This window comes from Amphiura filiformis, chromosome 19, assembly GCF_039555335.1.
Source record: "Amphiura filiformis chromosome 19, Afil_fr2py, whole genome shotgun sequence".
NCBI classification, from domain to species: Eukaryota; Metazoa; Echinodermata; class Ophiuroidea; order Amphilepidida; family Amphiuridae; genus Amphiura; species Amphiura filiformis.
Window position 1 is genome coordinate 47,280,238 of NC_092646.1, and position 23,273 is coordinate 47,303,510.

The 23,273-nt window shown below is 37.2% G+C and overlaps 1 protein-coding gene across 2 annotated transcripts in view; it reads right to left on the bottom strand.

The window, feature by feature from the left end:
- The window catches only part of LOC140141395 (uncharacterized), a 226,516-nt gene that overhangs the window by 76,204 nt on the left and 127,039 nt on the right, over window positions 1-23,273 (bottom strand). For both annotated transcript variants that reach the window (XM_072163250.1, XM_072163249.1), the window contains exons 2-3: window positions 15,290-15,516; window positions 13,054-13,177 (exon numbers count right to left, since the gene is read on the bottom strand). In XM_072163250.1, coding sequence (XP_072019351.1) covers window positions 13,054-13,177; window positions 15,290-15,516 — 351 coding nt within the window. The remainder of the gene's footprint in view (window positions 1-13,053; window positions 13,178-15,289; window positions 15,517-23,273) is intronic.

Below are 23,273 nucleotides of genomic sequence, written 5' to 3' on the forward strand. Positions count from 1 at the left end.
GTGCACCAATTTAATCACAGTTTGTCTCAAAATACTCCTCTGGACAAACAAAATAGGAAAACAATTTGTTTGAGAAATGTATATAACCTCAGAATAGATGAAATCGCATGATGAGTCAAAGGTTATGCATGCGCATTTCTATTTGACTTTGACTACATTAACTCTCATAGTATATGTTTCAGATTTCCTATATTGAGGAGAGTAATTTGAGACCAGTTTCGATTAAATCAGACCATATTTTTATTTTGATCTCTGTATGAAATATTTGACATTTGACCCATCTGACCTTACAGCTCCTGAACTAAGCACAGTAGAAGATGATGACCATTGACTTTTTATTCCCTGCGATGAGAGGAATAATTTGAGATACATTACAACATGATGGGACTATTTTTAAGTTTTGGCCCCACTGTGACCTTCGACCTTTTGTGTGGAGCACAGGGGGCATACAAAAAAATGGAACCAAATTTTTATTATTTCAGGTTTAAGGATGTCAAAAAACATTGGTTCAACTAATGTAGCAAAAGAAAATCCCAAATCCATAGGGGACCGTTCACAAACACTTGTTAGGGGGGGGGGGGGCTGATGCACGGGGGGTCTGAAATTTTTTGACCCTCCTAAGGGGGGCCCTGAAAAAAATGACCACAAATTTTCTTGGGAAAATGCGGTTGACCCATAGTTTTCATGTCAAAAAGGGGGGGCTGAAATTTTTGAGATCTTAAAAGGTGGGGCCCCGAAAAATGTTCACTATGAAATTTTTTTGCATCAGGCCCCCACCCTAACAAGTGTTTGTGAACGGTCCCTAGTGCTTTGTACTATGGATAATATACTTCAAATGTGTCAATACATTATTATCATCAGCAAAATCGATACTTAGAGACATTCCTGGAAATGTATGATATTGATGTTCCTGGTAAACATGTTAAAAAATATAGAGAAAAATAATAATAATAATAAAAATAGAAAAAAAATGATAACCATAATAATTATGTGGTGGTGTGTGTGTGTGTGTGTTTATGGCTCATTTGAATTTTGGTAAGAATATTAATTTCATGACAAAAATTATATAAGTGTTCTGTCCCTATATTTCATAACACCTATTTTTATCAGAAAGCTTTTGAACTCATCATTGCGCAAAACATATATTTTGGTTCTGGTTCTAAGTTCTGGTTCTAAACCGTTGTTACATGCAATGGTATTTTGTTACACATCTTATTAAGGCAGGGCTGACAATAAGTTTTCATGATGACGGTTACTCCGGGCGGTTACTTGGAATTTTATGCTTAGCCTAGCCGGGCTATGCAATAATTCTGAGCCGGGCGAATTCCCAAATGGCGGATCAAACAACCCCCCCCCCCCTCGGTCTGCCAAAATTCGCCCCATGCACATGCCAAATATTTGGAATCCAGCGTTTTCATACTGTTTTCCTAAGCTTTTTTCAGCGTTTTATTGAAAAGGTGCCGCATGAATGTGTAGCAAAAATCCCCTATGTCCGAGTGCCAAAAGTATTGCTTGCACACCCCCCCCCCTTCAGCTGTCGTGACCTAACAATCATTCCCTGCACCCTCCCCAATGTTACCCTCCCCCAGAGCTAAAATGTAGACATTCCACACTGTTGTAAAATTTATGAGCAGATGGAGGGAGATGGCATAGGGGCCAAGAGCCGCTTGACCTCTAGGCCTACTGCAATAATCTTCAAAATTTCAAACATTTTCGGAATTTTAAACCATAGCAAAGTAGGCCCGTTCGTAGGCCTATTCCTCTAAACCACAAAAAAGCCCCTTCTCTTCCTGCAGTAGACTTTACATTACTGGCAATAACCAGGAGCGGATCCAGTTCCCACGGTTCCTGTACTCCTGTATCCGTCGTTATTAGCTCAAATATCGGACATTTTGTAAAATATGGGATGATTTATGGAACGCACAAGAAAGTGTCATTTTTAAAAACATATTCGCTGATTGGGTGCAAAAAAAAATTGAAGAACTGTTCGTCTATGAATCAAATAAAACAAATGTGCATATCCAATTATTCATCATGCACGCAATGCTCGAAATTCTTATTTTGGGAAACAGAAATCAGTGCGCATAGTAAATCGGTGTTGGGACTAGTCGTAGGCCCTACGTGTTTCTGTCCAAAACAACATGTGAGGGTTTCGAGAAATAGATTTAAATTAGAAATGGGTCTATTTCCTCTGAAATTTTCGAAAAATTATATTAAAAAAGGGGTTGTTTTCAAAGTTTGCCAACAATCATGAGCACCCACGGATACACGGAGTGTGGGCGCTTACTTTTTCTTTGACCATTTCTTAGGCAATTGTGATAAAAATGTTGAAAAATTTTACAACTCCGATCGATCATACCCCCTGGAGCTCATATCAGAATTTTCATAGCCTATATATTTACCGTGAAAATCGGGGTGAACGAAGCACGAGCAGGAAAAAATTGTCAAACCTGGATACCCGGGCCTGGATAACCGCTCCTCCTGGCAATAACTCCCCTGTTACTGCCCCTCCGTCCCTCACTTTTATACGCTCAGTGGCGTATCTGCGGGGGCAGGGGGGGAATCCCCTGGCAAAGAAAAAAAAAAAGAGGAAAAAGGAGAGAGAGAGGAAAAAGGAGAGAGGAGGGCGGAAGGGAAAAATGGTACTATATATCAAAACGTGTTGCTTTTAGAGGCGCTAGCTAGCGGTTTTAATCCTTTTTTTTTTTTTTTTTTTTGCTCTTCTCTTTTCAAAGCACCGAAAAAAATTGGGCCAACCTTTTCGGGCTGTTGAGGAAGGGCGGCAAAATTTTTGTTTGGTAGATTTATGCCCCCCCCCCCCTGGAAAAAATCCCAGCTACGCCACTGAATACGCTAAGCCTACTAAATAAGCAAAGCCATACTGGATAATGACTTATCGAAACAGCGTTAATAAACGTAGGGCCTATAGGCCTACTTTCTTTAGCAGTCTTTCTTTCAAATTCCCGTTGGCCTACTTTAAATTAAAAAGAAATTATAATCAAAAAAGAAAACACATAAATAAACATAAATATGTAGGCCTATTAATGTATAAATGACAAATAAGTTTGTGTACAGGGTGTTTCAAGATTGATCTCTTGCCACATTTTCATCGGACACCATAGAAAACCCGCGATCGATGATGTGCGGCCTCTGATGACGCTGTTGCGCATGTGCAGTTCAATTAGTCCATGGATTGACCGTTAGATCTCGCGTTAGTCCAGGCCTAACTCGCAATCTGAAAAGTTAGTCCGCGGATTAACTTTCAGATCGCTGAGTTAGGCCTGACTAGTTAGTCCAGCTTTGTGAATACCAATTAGTCCTGGTCCGTGGATCATCCTTAGACCAGGACTAACTAGTCCCGGACTAGGGATAATCCAGGACTAAAGTTAGTCTCCTTTTGTGAATACCGGCCCTTAACCCTAACCGCCTAAGGGCTTTTTGGCGACGGGAAGGAAAGAAGGAAAGAATAAAGAGAGAAAAGAAGGAAAGAAGTTGTTTGCTCTGGGTGGGATTCGAACCCGAGACTCCTCGCATGCCAAGCACTCGGTCGGCGACACTTTGCCACAGGTCTTGGGCTTCGCTGGCCAGCGAAACCGTGCCTATATATCACTTAGGGCGATTGCGTCATCACACCACGTGGGATGCATGCACGGACAGCGCATATATCAAGTAGTATTTTGTAGTATTCAGGGCTGTTAGGGTTAAGGAAGCCTATACTGAGTTTCGATAGTGGTAACCTAACCCTAACCGCCTAAGGGCTTTTTGGCGACGGGAAGGGAAAGAAGGAAAGAATAAAGAGAGAAAAGAAGGAAAGAAGTTGTTTGCTCTGGGTGGGATTCGAACCCGAGACCCCTGCATGCCAAGCACTCGGTCGGCGACACTTTGCCACAGGTTTTGGGCTTCGCTGGCCAGCGAAACCGTGCCTATATATCACTTAGGGCGATTGCGTCATCACACCACGTGGGATGCATGCACGAACAGCGCATATATCAAGTAGTATTTTGTAGTATTCAGGGCTGTTAGGGTTAAGAGATAAGGCCACCAACATCTGCCCTATAATGCTTAAGCTTTACATTGACACAGCACTTTAAAACATTCCAAGGCAAAAAGTATGATATTTTCCCCAGATTTCTTTGAAGACATTTAATATGTCAACTTTAAACATTGTTGCACAGAATGTTCACCAGTGTGTGTATTCCTTATAGTCCCTGTAAAGTGGTCTATGCCTTTACCCTATAGGTGATTATCCCATCAAGCATTAACACTCCTAGCCCTCATGGGAATAACATTAACATTGGCTTTGACATTAGAAGCAATTAAGTTATTAAGAGAAAGGAGCCCAGCTGCTATGCAAGGTCTCTCCCATGGATCATGTCTGATGCTTGCCATAAGCCTAGGGGATTTGACATCTCAAGTTCAAAATGGCTTCCAGCTAACACCAGTATAGTAGGAGCAGCCCCAGGGAACAGCTACTGGAAATTATTATAATGCTGTATAGAGCTATATCCTCAGTTCTTCCCATCTTAATTTAATAGTTCGTCTCAAAGCCCCCGCCCGCATTAGTAAAATCACCCGCTTTTATTCAGTTTTTTTTATTATTTTTTATCTAATCCACCACACAAAAATCTCACATCTGACATCGCCAGACATCAAAACAGCCTAAATCTAAATAAAATTCTTCTTATCTTTTTAATACCACAGTAAAACCTCCTTGAGAGATGAAAAGTGGTATATTCTTGTCAAAAAGCTCATCCCACAGATTAAAAATAAGTAAAAATCAAGTAAAAATTTGGTTCACCTCAAGTTAAGCAGTGACGTCAATGGTTTTTCGCCGATGTGTCACAAGCGTGCCAACAAACCGCCTCTGTACGCGTGCGTGCATGCACACTCAGCATGTTAAACTTAGTTTAAGGGCGCTATACAACACTGCAGCGAGCAAAACACGCACATACGTCACTACCAAACTTGAAGTGAACCAAATTATAGGCATTAGGCCCCGAAACAATCGATTTTGAGTTTCCCGTCACATAATTTTTGAAAACAAGTGAGGTAACTTTTTCATTATTCATTATTCATTATTTTCGTGACTTTCATTATATGACAAAATGCGAGTGGTAAAACATGTTGTTATTACCGCTCACTCACTCAAAGGATGTGTAACCAAAGATATAAACTTGCAAAGAGGCTGCAAGGTCAAAATTGATACCAATTCCTTTCTTTTTACTATTATTTTTCTTATTTATTTATAATGTTGTGTGACGTTGACATGCGATATCGTCCACTGCATGACAGTACGACCACTGTCGCATATCTTAATTGATATGTACATGACAAATCTTTAATACAAACGTCAGCAAAGTCCCATCAAATTGAAATCAAAATACTAAACAATTGCAATTCATGAATTGGTAAGTTTTTACAACTCCTATCGAATCTTGCGCCAACAAAATTAAAGGGAAAACCCCATGCGTGCGCGTGTTTTGTTGATGTTGAATACCGCATAGTTCTTGCAGCAATGTCATAAACTCAACGGAGTTGAAATATAAAATTTTTTGCTCTTTTTGTATATTAAATTTAATTTAAAGGGACCATTGAAAGAAAATATTATTTGGTATCAAAATAAAGCCCATAAAATATAGAATCAATATCTAAAACAATTGAAGAACCAACTATTTTAGAAATAAAAATACAATGAAAACAACGTACTCGATTTACCCCCTTCCGACGCTACATCGCGCGTCATTAATCAAAAGTAGAAAATTGGGCGCTTTCCGGATGACGTCATTGTGGTTACGCGCTTTGTGTTGCGTTGACATTTTTGCCGGGATAATTTGACAACAGCGATCGCGATCTAAATATCAGATGCAATAATCATGATAATACAACCATATATAATTATTTAAAGGTCAAGTAAAAACAAAATACCAGTTGATTGTCCACATGTTATCAAAAAGAGGAAGTGGAGGGCCTTTTTATTTATCATTTATTAATTTTTTATAATGCAAACGGATCATTTAGGCCTATGTATTATTCCCAGACATTATTAGTTGTGTAACTTGTAGAGGAGGATGATAAGATCGAGGCTCTTGTTATTTGATGGTTCTCTGAGAGGATGATTAAAACAAAGCCTCTAAATTGAAATGCTTATTATAGGACAGAAGCAAATCTAATCAATTGACAATATTATTAACTTTGAAACATTAAAAAAAAAGAAGTTTTCCCAATATAATAAAGAAAATAACATTAAACATTTCAGACTTCCTCAATGGCAATACCATGCGAAAGGAAGCGGGCGGGGACGATCAATTGTTATTTTTTTATCATCATCAAGCATGCAGCTTCCTATATACTTATTCATAAATTCAACCCCCGGTCAACATGACCAAGATATGATTTCGATGACTTTATGTAGGCCCTACATGGCATGTATAAAACCATAAAACTAATTATGAGTAGGTCTAGGCCTATGATTTAGTGACGATGACGAAGGAAGGGAATATCGCCAAGATTTGCCGCAACACATAAATTGCAGATGATGTGCCGGCGCGAGCACCTCGAAGCCAAATAATGAAAACAGAATTAAATAAGCTTAAATAAATAACATGGAAACGGGAAATCACAAGCTAAGTAGCATATAAAAAAGAAGCTAAAAGGGAAACGTAAGAAAGGACAGATTTAGAAAATAATGGGAATGCGGTTAGGCCTAAATAAATAAATAAATAAATAAATAAATAACATGGAAACGGAAAATCACAAGCTAAATAGCAATTTTTTAATGGGAACAAACTAGGCCCATGTAGAAGAAACTGAAAAGAAAGAAAGAAGCTAAATGGAAATGCAAGAAGGAACAGGTTTAGAAAAATAAAATTTACCTTTTCAATGATTCTACCTTTTCAGTAATTCCTCCTGTTTTAGTGATCGCTCCCATTTACTCATCTAGCGGGGACCCGCGCGAAGCGCGGGTATCCCGCTAGTTATTATTATAGGCCTATGTATATTTTCCGTAGGGCCTGCCTTAAAATATTCAAGAGATAATTATTTTTCCCAAAACCTGACAATTGGTAAAAAAGCAGGAAAGAAAAAAGCAAGGTACACCAACTTGATGTGGGGAAACAAGTAAAATGCAGACTAGACAGTATGCAGGGGGACAAAAACAGCAAATGTAGGCAGAAGAAGTAGGCAAAGTTCGATAGCCAAAATTACCAGTTCCAAGGCCCACAGAAGTGCTGAACCTGCAAAAACAACAAGCATCAATGGTAATACAAAACTGCACTAGAACAAGTGATGAAAATCACTGTGCATATAAACAGACACGCTAAACCAAACATCCAGAGTAGGCACAAAACAGGCAAAGTTCGATGGCCAAAAATTGCCAATTCCAGAGCCCACAAAAGTGTCAGGAAAACAGTACACTGAAAGTGATGAAAATCACTGTGTACATAGCAGTCGAACACTAAACAGACAAAAAACAACCGACGTTTCAAGCAGATAAACTGCTCTTCTTCAGGGACAGACAACAAAATATAAAGCAAACAACAAGAACTACATGCTGTAGTTTAAAAACAAATTCAAGTCAAAAATTGAATGCAAGTTCAAATTGAAATAAGTAGCAAAAAAGACAGCAAACTTAGAGCAAAATAAGTTGTGTCTTCTCTCATTAAGAGCAAATTGAAATAAGTAGCAAAAAAGACAGCAAACTTAGAGCAAAATAAGTTGTGTCTTCTCTCATTGAGAGCAAATTCACTAAAAAGCCTTTTTTCCATAAGTTAACTTTCAAAAGTGCTTATTTTCATACCCCAAACATGCCAAAGTAGGCCTAGGCTCTTTTATTTTGCAAATTTATTCCCCTATACCATGTGTTATACGGGACACTTGCCAATATTATTTGAGCCGTTGGCACTGGGGCAGTAGCTGAACGGCAGATGAAGAACATGACATGCAAGCTGTTCTTGAAATAAATTATGAGGAGCGCCTACAAACATACATAGGCCTTCAAAAAGCCTATGCTACAAAAATAAAAGTACAAACTGTAACATCAAATGGGAAATATTATGGGCCTACACTTATTTTATTCCATGGATGGTTAGGCCCGGGGTAGGCCAGTCATTTCTAAAAACGAAATATCCAGCCGGGCGCGCTGTATTTTACAAGATTTATACCCAATCAACATAAACTTTGTAATTGTAGGCCTACCTTTGATAAAACGCTTGGACACTTTGCACTTTCAGTGGGAGTTGAGATTGGATTAGGCCTATATTATAAGCATTTTCGAAAACGCAAACTAAAGGCTGACAGTAAATATTGTTCATATGATTGTTTAGAGTGGCCTTTATATGTTCCTCTCGTGGTTCTTTATTTTCAAATTTGTTTTTTCATAGGCTTTTAAAAATAAATAAAAATAAATTTCGGCTTTTATATATATATCGCCTTTTCCCAGATCTCGGAGGGTTAAAAGCGCTGTAATTTAGCTGCCATAATCACCATCAGATCGCATCATCTAGGCTGGATGCTGCCGAACCTGGGGCAAACCTAGCCGCACTTGGATTGTAACATCCACCAATTATCTTTTCAGCTCCCCAAATTTCATTGGGTGAAGGGAGTTTTTGATAACCAAACAACTAATCACCGATTTTTGAGAAGCAGGAGGAAACTGGAGATCCCGGAGAAAACCTGCGAGCATGAATACGGGGTCCCGGGATCAGGATAAACCAAGTTCACATGAGTCTTTTGGCCGCGCGCCGGGCTTGAAGTTGAACCCGGGACCTCAGTGGTGCAAGGCGAGGAAACAACCGCGCCAACTCGCTCTCCCGAGCCTGGCTTTTGTTTTGAACCTGGCCCCATAAGTGTGTCTCTACACGGAGCGACCGTTAGGAACAAACAAACACACTTTAATCACTCGCAATTCAGCTTCCAAACTTCGGAGTCAGGATCGACTTGCGTTTTAGGCCCGGCGGTTGTAAACCTAGGCCGCACGCCCAGGCTGAGGTAGGCTAATTAGGCCTGAAGAAATTAAGTCGCATGTCATGGGCTAACCCGAAACATCATTGCCTTCTCTTTCCTATCCTCACCAGATATTTCAGAGGAAATATAAGTAAAGAGTTGCTATATCAGAATGCCTCAGTCAAAACAAATGATACTCTCTTGCAAAAGCCGAGCACTTAGCACTGACAGCTTTGACTTTGTCAATAATTATGTAGGCCTAACTTACTTACCGGTATGTTTCCCCGTTGTTGGCCAATTTTGTAGGCCTAGCTAGAATTTACATATAGGCCTATCATATAGTAGTCATTGTATAGCTTTGTAATTATAATATCCTTTTTAATATACTTGTTAGGCCTAAAAGGCACAGAAAAGTTCATTGCTGTAAACATGTTCATGCGTTGGTTTAGGACCAAGTCTGGCCTATGCAGTGTTGCCATGCAGCGGAAAGGATAACCACTTTGACGTCAGAGGGGTTGCCATGTGTCTCTGCACATATGAATTGCGCGGAACGACGCGACATTGGGCGCTTTGTCTTTATTTGCTGATTTGGGGGGGGGGGTAAAATGAAGGAAAATTGCGTTTATCATTTTAGAAATGGATTCTATATGTTATTAGCTTTATTTTGATACCAAATATGTTTTTCTTTCAATGGTCCCTTTAAAACTATGTCGAAAACTATGTCTAATATATAATTGATCAATCGGGACAACAAATATAAAATTAACAGTATTAATATATTTCTTTAATTACCACAAACAACGATATTGTGCAAAGTCACAAACAGCACTGTAGAATAAAAAATCAGACATTGAAAAATATTTTTGTTCGACCGCATATTTCATGCAACAGTGTCACAATAGAGCAGAGTTGAAATATATAAATGTTGCCATTTTTGTACAGTCAAATTAATGTAAAACGATACCAAGTACTATTTTAAAATATATGATTGATATTTATGAAAAGAAATCCAAAAATAACAGAATCAATATATTTTTTTTTTAAATTCGCACAAACATCACTATTCATTGTGCGATTTCGCGAACAGCGACGTCAACATATTTACAAAGCGTTGCGAACCGGGCCTACAGGATCTAGGCTATCACTATCAGACGCCAATCACACCAACCGGCCGCAATGAGTTTACTGCCGGTAGCGAAATCGATGTTTTGAATTTGATTTTTCCACTAAAAATCACGGATTTCATCGGGTTTTTTTGCAAAAATGATAAGCTTTTATTTTTATTTTTCGAAAATCGCAATAATGAATTCAAGTGCGGGCCCGAAAATGAAGTGCGGGCGGGCGACGGGAAACTCAAAATCGACTTTGCCAGGCCTTAACTTGGGAAATAGTCCAATATTGTCAGAGATGGGAATGGTAAAATATAGCAGCCTCATTCACCATGGCACAATCCAATAGGTATTCACACAGACTATTATGTTTATGAAACTCTGCACTCTGTTTACCACAAATGTCATCCTCCAAAAAAGCAATTTTCCATAATATGTAAATGAAGTAAAATATCTGCAGATGAAAATGTGTTTTTAGTGGGATAAGATGAATGCAGTAAGTGGCATGTGAGAACCAATTGATGGTTGAGTGGCCCTTGACATAGAATGACTTCCTCCAGTCACAGACTAAAGCAGTATACAGACTTTTTTTATTATACGTACAATATTGTATGTACAATATGTACGTTATTTAATCTATTGCCATTCTATTTCCAGTAATTTTTAAGTTCTAACGAATGTTTGATGACGTAAAATCAATAATATATTTCTGCTAGATATTGTATGTAACATATTATCGATTTTTCGTCATCAAACATTCGTTAGAACTTAAACATTACTGGAAATAGAATGGCAATAGATTAAATAACGCATATATTGTACATACAATATTGTACGTATAATACTGAGTCTGAAGCGCACTTTATAAAGTCTGATTCAGACTCCATATCGTAGTGTGATGTGATCAGTGCTGCAATGGTTTTAAAACTGAAATATGAGCTAGGTTGTTTTTACGAGCTCGGCGGTGAAAATTCTCATCGTCAATTAGAGTTGAGCTTTGTTCAACTTTCTTCGCATTGTGCTGTGATATCGCGGTCGTGCACGATTGTGATTGGCTGCCGAGAAAATCTGGGTCGGCAGAACGACCATATAAGGAGATGCAAAACCCACATGCTTTAAATTAAAATGTACATTTCATCGCGTAATGCTGCGATGTTTTAAAAGCATCGCGCGCATCAAGCTGGAGTCTGAATCGGACTTAATGGTTTTACTTGTTTCAATTCATTGACAACAAAAAGATGATGCAAATGATTTTGCATCACCAATTTCCAACACTAGTTGGGAGTGCAGATCATCAAAATGGAGTCACCCATGAAGGTAACCCACACTCCTGCATGGAAGATTAAGGTCATGTCTTCTAAAGGGGGTGTATGGATTGTACTAAAGCAGAATTAAAAGCTGCAAAAGTATAATTTCTTAGCACGTAGGGCTTACACAATTTTTGTTTATCATATTTAGAAAATACTTTCATTCCTTGGAAAGTATAATTCTAATTTGTGACAATATGTAAATCAGAAGCAGTTTGGAATTTTGGAAATGAAAATCTGTATATGATACTGCCCCTACCCCATAGATAAAGTTGAACAGGATTATATTGGGCATTTAATAGGAGATTGCTCTATACCCAGGATCTTACAGAAATATTCTGTGCTGTGGCCCAATATAAACATGTAACTTCAGATCCACTTGGGGATTTGAAAATAACTGGACATGGTCAGCATGGTCAGGATAAGATGAAAATCTAGAGAATTGAAATTCTAGAACAAGGTACACCTCAGGGCAACCTTTAATTAAAGAAGACAAATAAAGGGCAAGTTTACAAACTGGTAATATGTTGATTTTGAAACAAACTCCTACCAATACAGCTCGCTATTGAAAGTCTTAGCGAAGGCGATGAGAAAACCAATAACTATTGTTTTGGGAACACAGACATGTCCAGTATGATCTGCCAGTCAAAATTTTTTGGGTTTTTTGGTAAAGACCCTAAAATCCCTTTAAAATCACCAAAATCTGCAAAAAGTTTGGATTTAGATTTGTGCGCTCAATTTTTGCCAAAAAATGCTGATTTTGATGAATTCTTTTATTCCAATTAATCAAATCGATATTAATTACTGACAGGTGCCATCAGAGTGGCACAGTACTGGAACTGCATGTGCTGATCCCGGGGTGCTGATAATTGACTACAAAACTGTACACAATTTCTGACATGCCAGGGAGTTTTGAGTGGCACTTGAGTTACCTATCAATCAGAGAGCTGAGGTAATTGGAACTTACAAGTGTCATTCAACTTGATGCTTGTATGCTTACATGGTAACATTGATTGCTAGGTTATACCTGGTAACCATGGTTACCAGTTGTAATGTTTAATGATGGTAACCTTGACAACCTGGGTAAGTTTTGATGAAATGGTTCAAGTACAAACAACATGGAACTCATGGACCTACTTCTGGCACATTTGGCATTCAAAACTTAGGCCTACATTGTATATCAAACTACCGTATAAAAAACTCAATAGTTAGCATATGTGCTTACTATCGAGCACTTTTAAACATGCAAATATGAAGAGCCCCATCCACAAAAGTGTACAGTGTTTTGAGCAACTCATTGATACACATAGTTATATACGAACAAGTAAACCTGCAAATGTGTGTCTCAACCCCATTAACTCAGCTGGTAAAGCGATGGACTTTGGTACAATTTCATGTTTTCAAAAGCGCTCAATAGTAGTAAGTACATATGCTAACTAGTTTTTACGGTATTGATGCTGTGCAGTATGCAGGAAAAACCTCCTATGTGTCATAAGCCCCTGAACATGTTTAGAGCAAAACCTCCTCTTGGCAGTTATGTTCAAGGGCCAAAGTACATGAGGTTTTTCCTGCCGAACAATTAATGTTTAGCACTACTTTCATGCTCTGATGCGTAGACTCCTCCGTCGCCGAGTCCATGAGGGCCACAAACTGCACCTATTATTTACTGGGTTTGACAATATTGCCAGCATACTTACTTGGTTTACATTTATAAGTTACATCTAAATATTTATTGGTCCCTGGACAAGGATCTTCTCCAAACAGGTCATTATCTACTCGGAATTTACATCTTGTTTTGTCGTTACATAATGTGATAACAGGCTGCAAGAAAACAGAAAAGAAACCGACAATGTATGTTATGGGTTCTCGTCCCGTCCTGCTTCAATTTCTGGAATATATGGCACAATTCATTTTGATTTTTCCAAAAATATAAGACTTTGGTATTAGAAAAACTTTATTCATATATATATAAGTGTACAGTAAGCCAAAAAATTAAAGTACCAGTTATATTCACCCCTTATATCCTAAACAAAGACAGATGTCATAATTGGAACCAGCCGTCAATAGCTGTGTCTATCACCTCGCATTTAAGACCTTATTTGTTGAAATTGTTCAAGAAATAAAGACACGACATCCAAAATCCCAAGAAAGATGCCAATTTAAAAGTTGCAGTTTGATCCATTGCAAGCCCTATTGATTTGTACACAAAGCGTTCTCGAACAAGAGAACTAACGCCGTGCTTCCATTGATTATCACATTAAAACTAGCGTCATGCTTGCATTGATTATCACGTTAAAACTAGTGTCATGCTTGCATTGATTAGAACACAAAATTACAACTTTTGATTTCGTTTCTTCCTTAGGTTTTAGATCACTGTTTCTTTAATTCTCAACCAATGTCTTAAATCATAGCTAAAAAGTACAGGTGGCTGCTTGTATTAAATTTGACATATACTTGTCTTTGTTTAGGATATACAGGGGTGAACATAACTGGTACCTTAATTATTTGGCTTACTGTATTGGGCTATTCCAGAAAATAGATGCACACCTCCTATAGAGGAGTTCGGATGTCCGGACATTTTGTCCAGTTGTGACTGTTGGAAATCCAGACTTTAAAAGTGGCCAAAGGCCAAAAAATCTGGCAGAAAAATAGTTCAAAATCAGAAATCCTCAATTTGAGAGCTCATTTTCAAAATTTCCGTGATTTTTCCTTCATTTGATTGGATTTCCAAGCTTTTTCCAGTAACATTGGCAACTGGATTTCCAGTCGTTTTCAGAAAACAGACTTGGAAATCCGGACATTTCTTTGATTGAAAATTTACTCTTCTATAGGGGGTGTGCACCTATTTTCTGGAATAGCCCATTAGAGAACAAGGATCACTTCCAAATTGTTGTTTGTTTGTTTTTTGTGATCATACTCTCACATTTGAAGAAAAAGAAGAAAAAAAAAGAAAAGAAATAGGGCCTAATTTTACATTGAAGGAAAAAACCCTCACACCCTCATCAATTCATGTAAATCATTTGGACAAGAACCAAAATATTAACGTTATATCTAGCCTTATTTCAGTTTGTGGATATTTTCATGAAGCAGCTACTGTTTAAAAAACCATTCCAAATATACATCTTATGAATCAAAACGGAATTCATCAAGTCATGAAATAAACACCATCAATTTTATTTAACCGCTGGCAAATTTGCTTAATCATGAACAAAACAAAAGAGTATATTATGTAGAACATTAATATGATGCAAGTATGATAGGTAGAGAAGTTATAACAACATGATAGTTCAATTCCATGTTAACTAAACATTGCAACAGTAACAGGAATAAATGGCTTGCATAGCTCTATCTATTATGGTATGCGACTAGGGAAATGTAAAAGCCTAAATGTATAATTTCGGTCAAATTTCAATTTTTTTTTTATTCTTTCAAATATTTGCCAAAAATTATTACATAATATTATAGTAACAACTGTCCAGAATGTTTTCTGATCATTCTGAGCCGAAATAATGAGACAAAATGAACATATGGGGAGAAGGGAGAAGAGGTATGAAAGAAAGACAGGTGTCAAAGAAATAAAGGCGAGAACGACAAAAAGGCAGATGGAGAGAGATAGACACAAAGAGACAATTTCAGACAAAGAGGTAGACAGACAACATAACAAGACAAACTAGCAGACAGGGCAAGGAAAGACAGAAGTAGACATTTGAAAGAACAAAGAGTCACAATGCACAAAGACTGCAGATGGCAACAGACATAAGACACAATTACAGACAGAAGACAATGCACAAAAACAGACAAAAGAAAGACAGACAAAAGAAAAAAAACACTACAGACAAATACAAGATAAAAGACACAACACGAAGATGAACAGAAAACAATATGGAAGACAAGACACAAAGACATAAGACAAGACACATGAAGACATCTTACCTCTAAAGATGTTTCTGATCTACAATTAGTATCTTCAGTAATAAAATCATGTAATTGATAAGCTCCTATAGTACTCCATTTATACGGACACATTTCTTTAGCTGGCACCAGACGGCCATAGTTGGCGCTTTCCACCAGAATATGCGTTGAGTCTGGACACTTGATGGACATGATTTCGTTTTCGCAGGCAAAGGTAAACTGGCTTTTTAATGTGTTGAGAAGTAAACCTGCAATGGAAAGAAGACAGAAACAGGATGTTTTATTAGTGTATTGCTAATAAATGTACCATGATCTTTTGTTGCCATCACACACCTGTAGAAGATAGGGGATAGTTGGTCTAATTTTTTTTTTACTTCTTTTTACTATTTTTTTTTTTTAGCCTAAACATGCACCCTGACTGGAGACCAAATTAACCAGCTGTACCATTTGTCTTGGTAAAGTTATCCTGGGAATGACAGTGGTGTAGCTAAGGGTTGTGGCACCCAGGGCTATGATTGGTACATAATGGCCCCCCCCCCCCCCACCCACCCCCAATTCTTGAAACAATTGCGTGTGGAGTACCTGAAAATTTTTACAAATAGGCCTACCACTAATTAATTTTGATTATAATGAAGTTGAATATTGGTCTTAAAATGATCCTTCAAATGATTTTGTGATGAAATGCGCTTGAAGGGTGCGGAAATGTAGACTTTTATCGCTTGGAGGGGCGCAGAATCGATGCTGAATTGGTCAAATAGGGCGCCACTAATTTTGTCATTTTCGACCCCATTGGAACGATGGCGTGATATGCCACCACATTGGAGCCATATCAAACACAGATTTACTGTGTAAAATCTTTGTGACTGAGTTACTTAATACCAATCAGCATAGCTTGTGTATATCAATCATAGTGAGTATCTTCAGTAGACAAATTGATGTTGTAATAGGCTCATTGACTTTTATGTCAATACTTAACAGCAACTATACAAAATGAGTTACTTGTAGGCTAATGTCAATTTTATTTTCGCCTTAAGGGCTGGGGTATGAACGTTTGGACAGTATTTATTTTGGGACATCAGAGCACATCAGACATATCAATTGCATTCTGAATACGAAGAATGTCATTCTGATATCAAATAATTTTGATTTTTGAAATTCGCAATTTAATACACATTTTATGGCAAATCATTAAAAATTGATATTTTTGATATTTAACAGTACATGAAGTAAACTTTATAAATCTGATGATTTATTCTTAAAGTGTATGTAGGTGGGATGAAAAGCCGACGATCAATTGAAAATTTTGACCTTTCGTATTGAAGATATGGATTTTTTTTCCCAAAACACCAAAAAAAATTAGGTCTTTTTGGGAAAAAAATCCATATCTTCAATATGAAAGGTCAAAATTTTCAATTGATCGTCGGCTTTTCCTCCCTGCTACATACACTTTGAGAATATATCATTACATTTATATAATTTACTTCGAGGACTGTTATATATCAAAAATTTGAAAAATATCAAATTTTTATAATTTGTCATAAAATTTGTATTATATTGTGATTTTCAAAAATGAAAATTATTTGATATCAGAAAGACATGCTTCAGTATTCAGAATGCAATTCGATAGGTCCGAGGTGCTCTCATGTCCCACAAAATATACTGTCGAAACGCAATAAACGCTCATTTAAGATCCCTTAAATATGCCTATTTTAACAGTCAAGAGATCCCCCCATACAAATATATGAAAATTACAATTACAAATTTCATGATTTTTGACCCCCTGAAATTCACTTTGCCCCTCCTCCATGCTCCCCTCTTCCCCCGAAAAAAAATCTATTACTGCCACTGCCCCCATCACCTGTCAACCCCCTTGTTTAATAGAAACAATTGTTTACCATTTTCCAACCCGATGCGTCAGTGCGCATTTCATTGGGTGTAGCTATAAATCCATAGTGTTCCCTCAAAGCGCTGGCGTACGCATGCTTTAAGACGCTGCATAGATGCGCACACAAAAACAGCTGCTTCAACGCTTTTACATCACTGCCACATTAGGTTGATAAATGGTATAGGGACAAGTGTCTCAACTTGCTCATACCCATTATATATCATCTCTGACATACCAGTGATTTATGGATAGAATGATCTTTACAAAAAGGAAGGATCACTGAGATAGGATAAATATTTACATCTACACAAGAAATCTTGTTAGCTTAATTCAGTCACATTTCCTCTTATTGATGGCTTAGGGACCGTTCAATATTTATGTGGGGGTAGAGTGGGAGTTTTGAAGGAGAATCCAAGTTTTGTAGGGTCATGGGGGAGAATTTGAATTTTGTACTTGAACTACATGAAAGAAATGTTAGTTTTAAATGGGGCAAAACAAGGAAGAAATCCTAAAATTTAGAGCAGACACAAGGGGAACACAAAATGTTTTGTCAATTTTTTGTCAACTCGATGCCACTCCCCCTGGTTTAATATTGAACGATCCCTTATGAAGTCTTGGCTGCATTCAGAGGGATACTAAAGGACAACATATTATAATAGTCCAAGGCTCTCTTGTGCTGCAATTTTGGTCTCTTGCACATTTTTCCGCTAAAGTTTTTATAATAGGCCTTGTTCTACTTCTCCTTGCGCCACATTTGGGTTGTTGTCAAGTTCCTATGGGAAAGATATGCCGGTATATTATTCAAAATAATTATTTTTTGCAAGTAAAGGCTCTGTGGACTGCAGCTTGAGGGCTGCATATGGTTTAGAGCCACAGGTTTAATTGCCACCCCTGAAAATAGAGTATCTAGGCATATCCACCAAAACACTTAACTGTGCAGTATTACACTGTTAACCAAGCAATGGGTTGATTTATACAACCATTAATACAATTTGCTTATCTTCCAATTAATCTAATTGATACACCACAATTCCGCTGTTTTCTAATGAAATCATACTGCCCATTACATGATCACTAATGAACGAAAGTTTATCAACAAATCTCTGCAACTTAAGTATTATGGCAAGGCATATAGTGGCTTTAAGTGGTACACATCCAATCCATGGGTTGATTATGAATACCAATAATACACTTTGCTTATCTTATAATTAATCTAATTGATACACCAAAATCATTTCCACAATTATGCTTTTAAGGCGAGATGGAGTGGAGCACGACCTGGCGGTATTTGCACTTAAATATTGATATAAATAAAACTGACAAACAAGAGGTTCAAGGCTTCGTATAAGGGGTGTCATTTCCAGCCATATATGATTTTCCATGGGATGAGGGAACCTTTTGTTTTGATTATTACTGGCAACAATTCAAGAAACCAAAGACCTATGGAAATTATAAATGTGATTACTGGCTTCCTATACTTTTTTCCTATAGGATCAATGTATTAATATAAAAAGTACACTACAGTACTTTAGTTAAAATATGGCTAAAACCAGAACAATATGACTTGTGCCATCCCACAATCAAACTTCCCATTACCATGATCAGTATGCCTATAATGAACAATTTAAGTTATCAAGAAATCTCTGGATCTTAATGTTGTGGCAAGGCATTGGTGGCTGTAAGTGGTACACATTGGATCCTTTTTTTAGTTTCTACCATTTTTAACCGCATTAAATAATTTGTCCAACTTGCTACTTGATTTATGTAGCTTGGTTGCATTCAACCTAAGTAAGTAACCAATCAATGCAAAGAATGTGCCTTCAACAAACCAACACAATCACCTCAACCACATGTGATCTACTCACCCCTCAACAAAAGACGAGCATTTCACTCAAGGCATGATCACACGGGAGCTTACCTCCGTGTTACCGTAATACGGAGGTAGTGCAAGGTCATGACTTAACACGGATACTTGTCCACACGGTCCTTCCTCGTGGTCTTTAACTCTAAGCACTCAGTGTTAGCTGCACGGCTCGGTCTTTACTTCGTGGTAAATATAGGAATTTCCTGGAAGTTTTAGGGCCGTTTGCTATACTGCAAGTCACTGTGGAAGCCGATGTCTCTTAGTTTCAGGGCAATTACACATGTTTTAGCTGTTATTTTCTTCTCCACTCAATTTTTTTGTCTTTCAAGACACTAATATCAGCTCTTCCGTTTCTTCTTTTGACCAGTTTAATGTTTTCAATCAATCAATCAATCAATCAATCTTTTATTTTTCATCAATCTCATAAAGCATACAATGTAACAACAGAGGTAAATTAAATTATTGCACATTAACAAGTATTGATGAAGGCAGGTACATCACAAGGCCAAGAGACCTGAAAACGATGTACCACCTTATAACATATAATTATAATTGTACATTAAATAATCAAAACATTAATTATACACAAAAACATAAAAACATACAAAGAACCCATCTTAAGTTATAAAAAATGCAAATTAAAGCAACAAATAATTTAGCAGTGTTTGATAATACATTATGGTGAATTGTGTACAGAGTCGGCAAAAACAGGAAATTATGAGATTATGAGAGGTATTAATTAGATTTTAAATACCTTATAATGCTATTTTTGAACTCATTTACCCGTTTAGCTTCTTTAATTACACTTGGCAAACTATTCCATAACCTAGTTTATTTGGTTAGGTTTTTTATTTTGTTTGTTTGGGTTGTTTTTTTCGTTTTGTGGTGCTTTTTTCATCATGTTCATTCTCGGTGAGAAACGGAGATAAATTATTGTGAATTTATGCTAAAGAAATTTAAAATACTGCGAAATTGTAAGTGTTGTATCCATAAGGTCAAGCTTACCCCAGAATCTTGTTCATACGGGCACTAACACGGAACGATCGCTTCGTATTAGCGCGCTACCACAGAGATTTCTCTGTGGTAAATCTTCCGTGTTAAGCTTCGAGGTAGTTAACACGATACTTGTTCAGACGGTCGCTAACACGAAGCTACCTTAGAGGTAGCTTCGTGTTAGCTTAACACGAACTTACCCCTAAGCCCGTCTGAACACGGCTTCATTCACCTCCACCCTGCAAACACCAGCCCACTCCCTTAAGCACCATGCTCAATCACCAGCATCCCTGAATACCTAATATCTCATTAGCACCAATTAGGGAATGAGTTGAATGTCGCTAATATTGTTTTTGAGATATGTTGGCAAAAACGGTGTTCAAATTCTTTTGTTTTATATTGTTTTCAGCCATTCATAAATTGCTCATAACTCTGTAACCATCCAATTTTCATGGGGTTTGCATCAAAATGTAACATTTATAAACTGCCAGAAAATGATGTAAATTGCCGACATGTGACTCATTCCCCTTGATCATGTCACATAATTATGTTCTATCTCTTCCACCTTGTGATGATGTCTACCATACTGCAGATACACATAAAAACAACCAAAAGCCAATAGTTATTGCAAGATTTCTCCTGGGTCACATCATCTGTTCCACATTGATGCCTTCAAATACAGCATCTCTGTCATCACTCTCAAATTGATATCAATTATGTCATCTAATACTAAACAGCCACACTTAAGCTTAATTTCCCTGAATACTTACACATTTATATCAAACAAGTTTAACATTTAAACAAAAGAAATGAAATGAAGAGACCAACAAACAAAGCCACAGACAATGACCAAAAAAGGAAGATCTAGAAGAAAAGAGACAGAAAGACACAAAGAAATAGAAGGAAAGAGATGAAGAGAGAAAGGAAGAGAGAAAGGAAGGAATGAAGAAAGAAAGAAAGAAAGAAAGAAAGAAAGAAAGAAAGAAAGAAAGAAAGAAGGAAAGAAAGAAAGAAAGAAAGAAGGAAAGAAAAGGAAAGAAGGAAGGAAAGAAGGAAGGAAAGAAGGAAAGAAAGAAGGAAAAGAAGGAAGAAGGAAAAGAAAGAAGGAAAGAAAGAAGGAAAGAAAGAAAGAAAGAAAGAAAGAAAGAAAGAAAGAAAGAAAGAAAGAAAGAAAGAAAGAAAGAAAGAAAGAAAGAAAGAAAGAAAGAAAGAAAGAAAGAAAGAAAGAAAGAAAGAAAGAAAGAAAGAAAGAAAGAAAGAAAGAAAGAAAGAAAGAAAGAAAATTCAAAATTTCTCAAGAGAGAACAACACTTTAGGCCTACTTGTCAACCGGGGGTACTCAGTACAAATGACCATACGGGGACGTGCCGCAAAAATGGGTAGCATTTTCAGCCTTCTGGTATATCAATGACCCCTTTTCTCTCAAAGCCTATTTTGGTATATGAATGGGTCCTTTTTTCAAAATTGTCTCAATTTTCTCGGAAAACAGCCCAATTTTTCCTTAATTTAGCCAAAATTTCCCCAAAATTATGGGAAAATTTGCAAAAACTAAGACAATTTTGGGTAAATTCGGCCGAAAATTTAGACTTTTGGTATATCAATGGGTCCAAATTTCTTGAACAATTGGTATATTTATGGGTCTACTTCCAAAATCTCAACGGTAACTTCCCTACAAAAACCAAACTTGAGTCCCCCCAGGTTGTCAACACATGTGATTAAAAGCACTCACTCACTCCACTCAGATACCATCTAATGGACACATGTTTTGCTTCTTTTATCCATTTGACCATATCTGCAGTTTGATCATTTGGTGGTCATCACCCTCTGGCCAACACAACAAAGAAACAACAACAATTGTTTCCATCTTTCTCCAAGACAATAAAGTCTCAAACACATCAACGCATCATTAAGTTTTATGGCATTCATTTCCACACAAAAGCAGTTGACTGGAACAAATTACTACACTAACACACAAAAAAACACTGAAAATTCATATCATCTTGGTTTTTTGAGTACATTCAGGTCAATTATCGGTTAGAAAACAATTTTTTTCGTCTGACATATTTTGTGTTGACTCTATTTTTTAGCTCCACATCTTCTAAATCCTACATCTTGAAGCCTTTCAAAAATGGAAATCTTGTTGCTATTTTTAACAATGTAAAAATTGAAAAAAAAGGGAACACTTTTAAGAATGGTATGTGAAAATTCACAAGAACATAACAGAATCACTTATCAGTACTGATAACCAAAAGTGCATGCCAGAGTTTTTAATCACTGATCATAGCCTTTATTAAAATCAAGGAAATGACCATTTTTAGACTTCTGTATTTTTTTTATATATTTTTTTTTTTTTTTTTTTTTTTGGGTCTAATACATCTTTAAAATGTGTGCGAGCAGTTGCTAACTAAACCTACTCTGTTTCCATGCTCTGTTTTACCATTATTACTTCTATACCAGAAAAAATTGCAAATAAAACACACCTGGCCGGAAGGATATCTATCAGTACATGATGTCATACATTACTGCATGCGCATGATTGCACACCCTCATTGCGACCAGGCGTGCCATGGCATACATACCATGTTATCTGTTAATTGGGATACGATTCGATTTAAATTGAAGGAGATGCTTATTTGTTTCAGCAGATTGAGCATTTCTCACTGATTGTCACTGATTCCATTCACATAGTGAACAACAGCACTTGAGTTTGCCTACAGCAGTGGGGTTGCTGGAGTAGCGGCACCAGGAATTTGTTTGATTCCGATTGGGGAGAGGGAAAACCAGTGTGCAAAGCCCAAGTTGGGTGTGGGATTTCCCCCATGGTACTCAAGTTGCGGGGATTCCCCCATGGCACCACCACTGGCCTGCAACACATTCATAGGAAAACCACACTTTTCAAAAACTGCTCATCTGCTTTGGGGCGAAGGGAAAGGAAACAATCACTGAAAAAAGGTGGATCCATTGTGAATTTGTTGGTAGGTACATTAGGTGGCCTCCATTAGTGAAACACAAACATGGCGGACTTAGTACTCTTTGATGCTGCCTCACTGCTAAAAATATTTGTCTAATCTACACACATTTTTAAATTGATTTCCAAACATGTTTAAATGCTATACATGTTTATCAATTCTGATTGGTTGTATTTATGAATTCAACAACTGATGCCATGGCATTTGCCTTCGGCATTTCTGTTTGAAACATGTTTACAATCAATAATATTACCAAAAAATATTCAATCTCTAAACACTGTGAGTGTCTGTAGT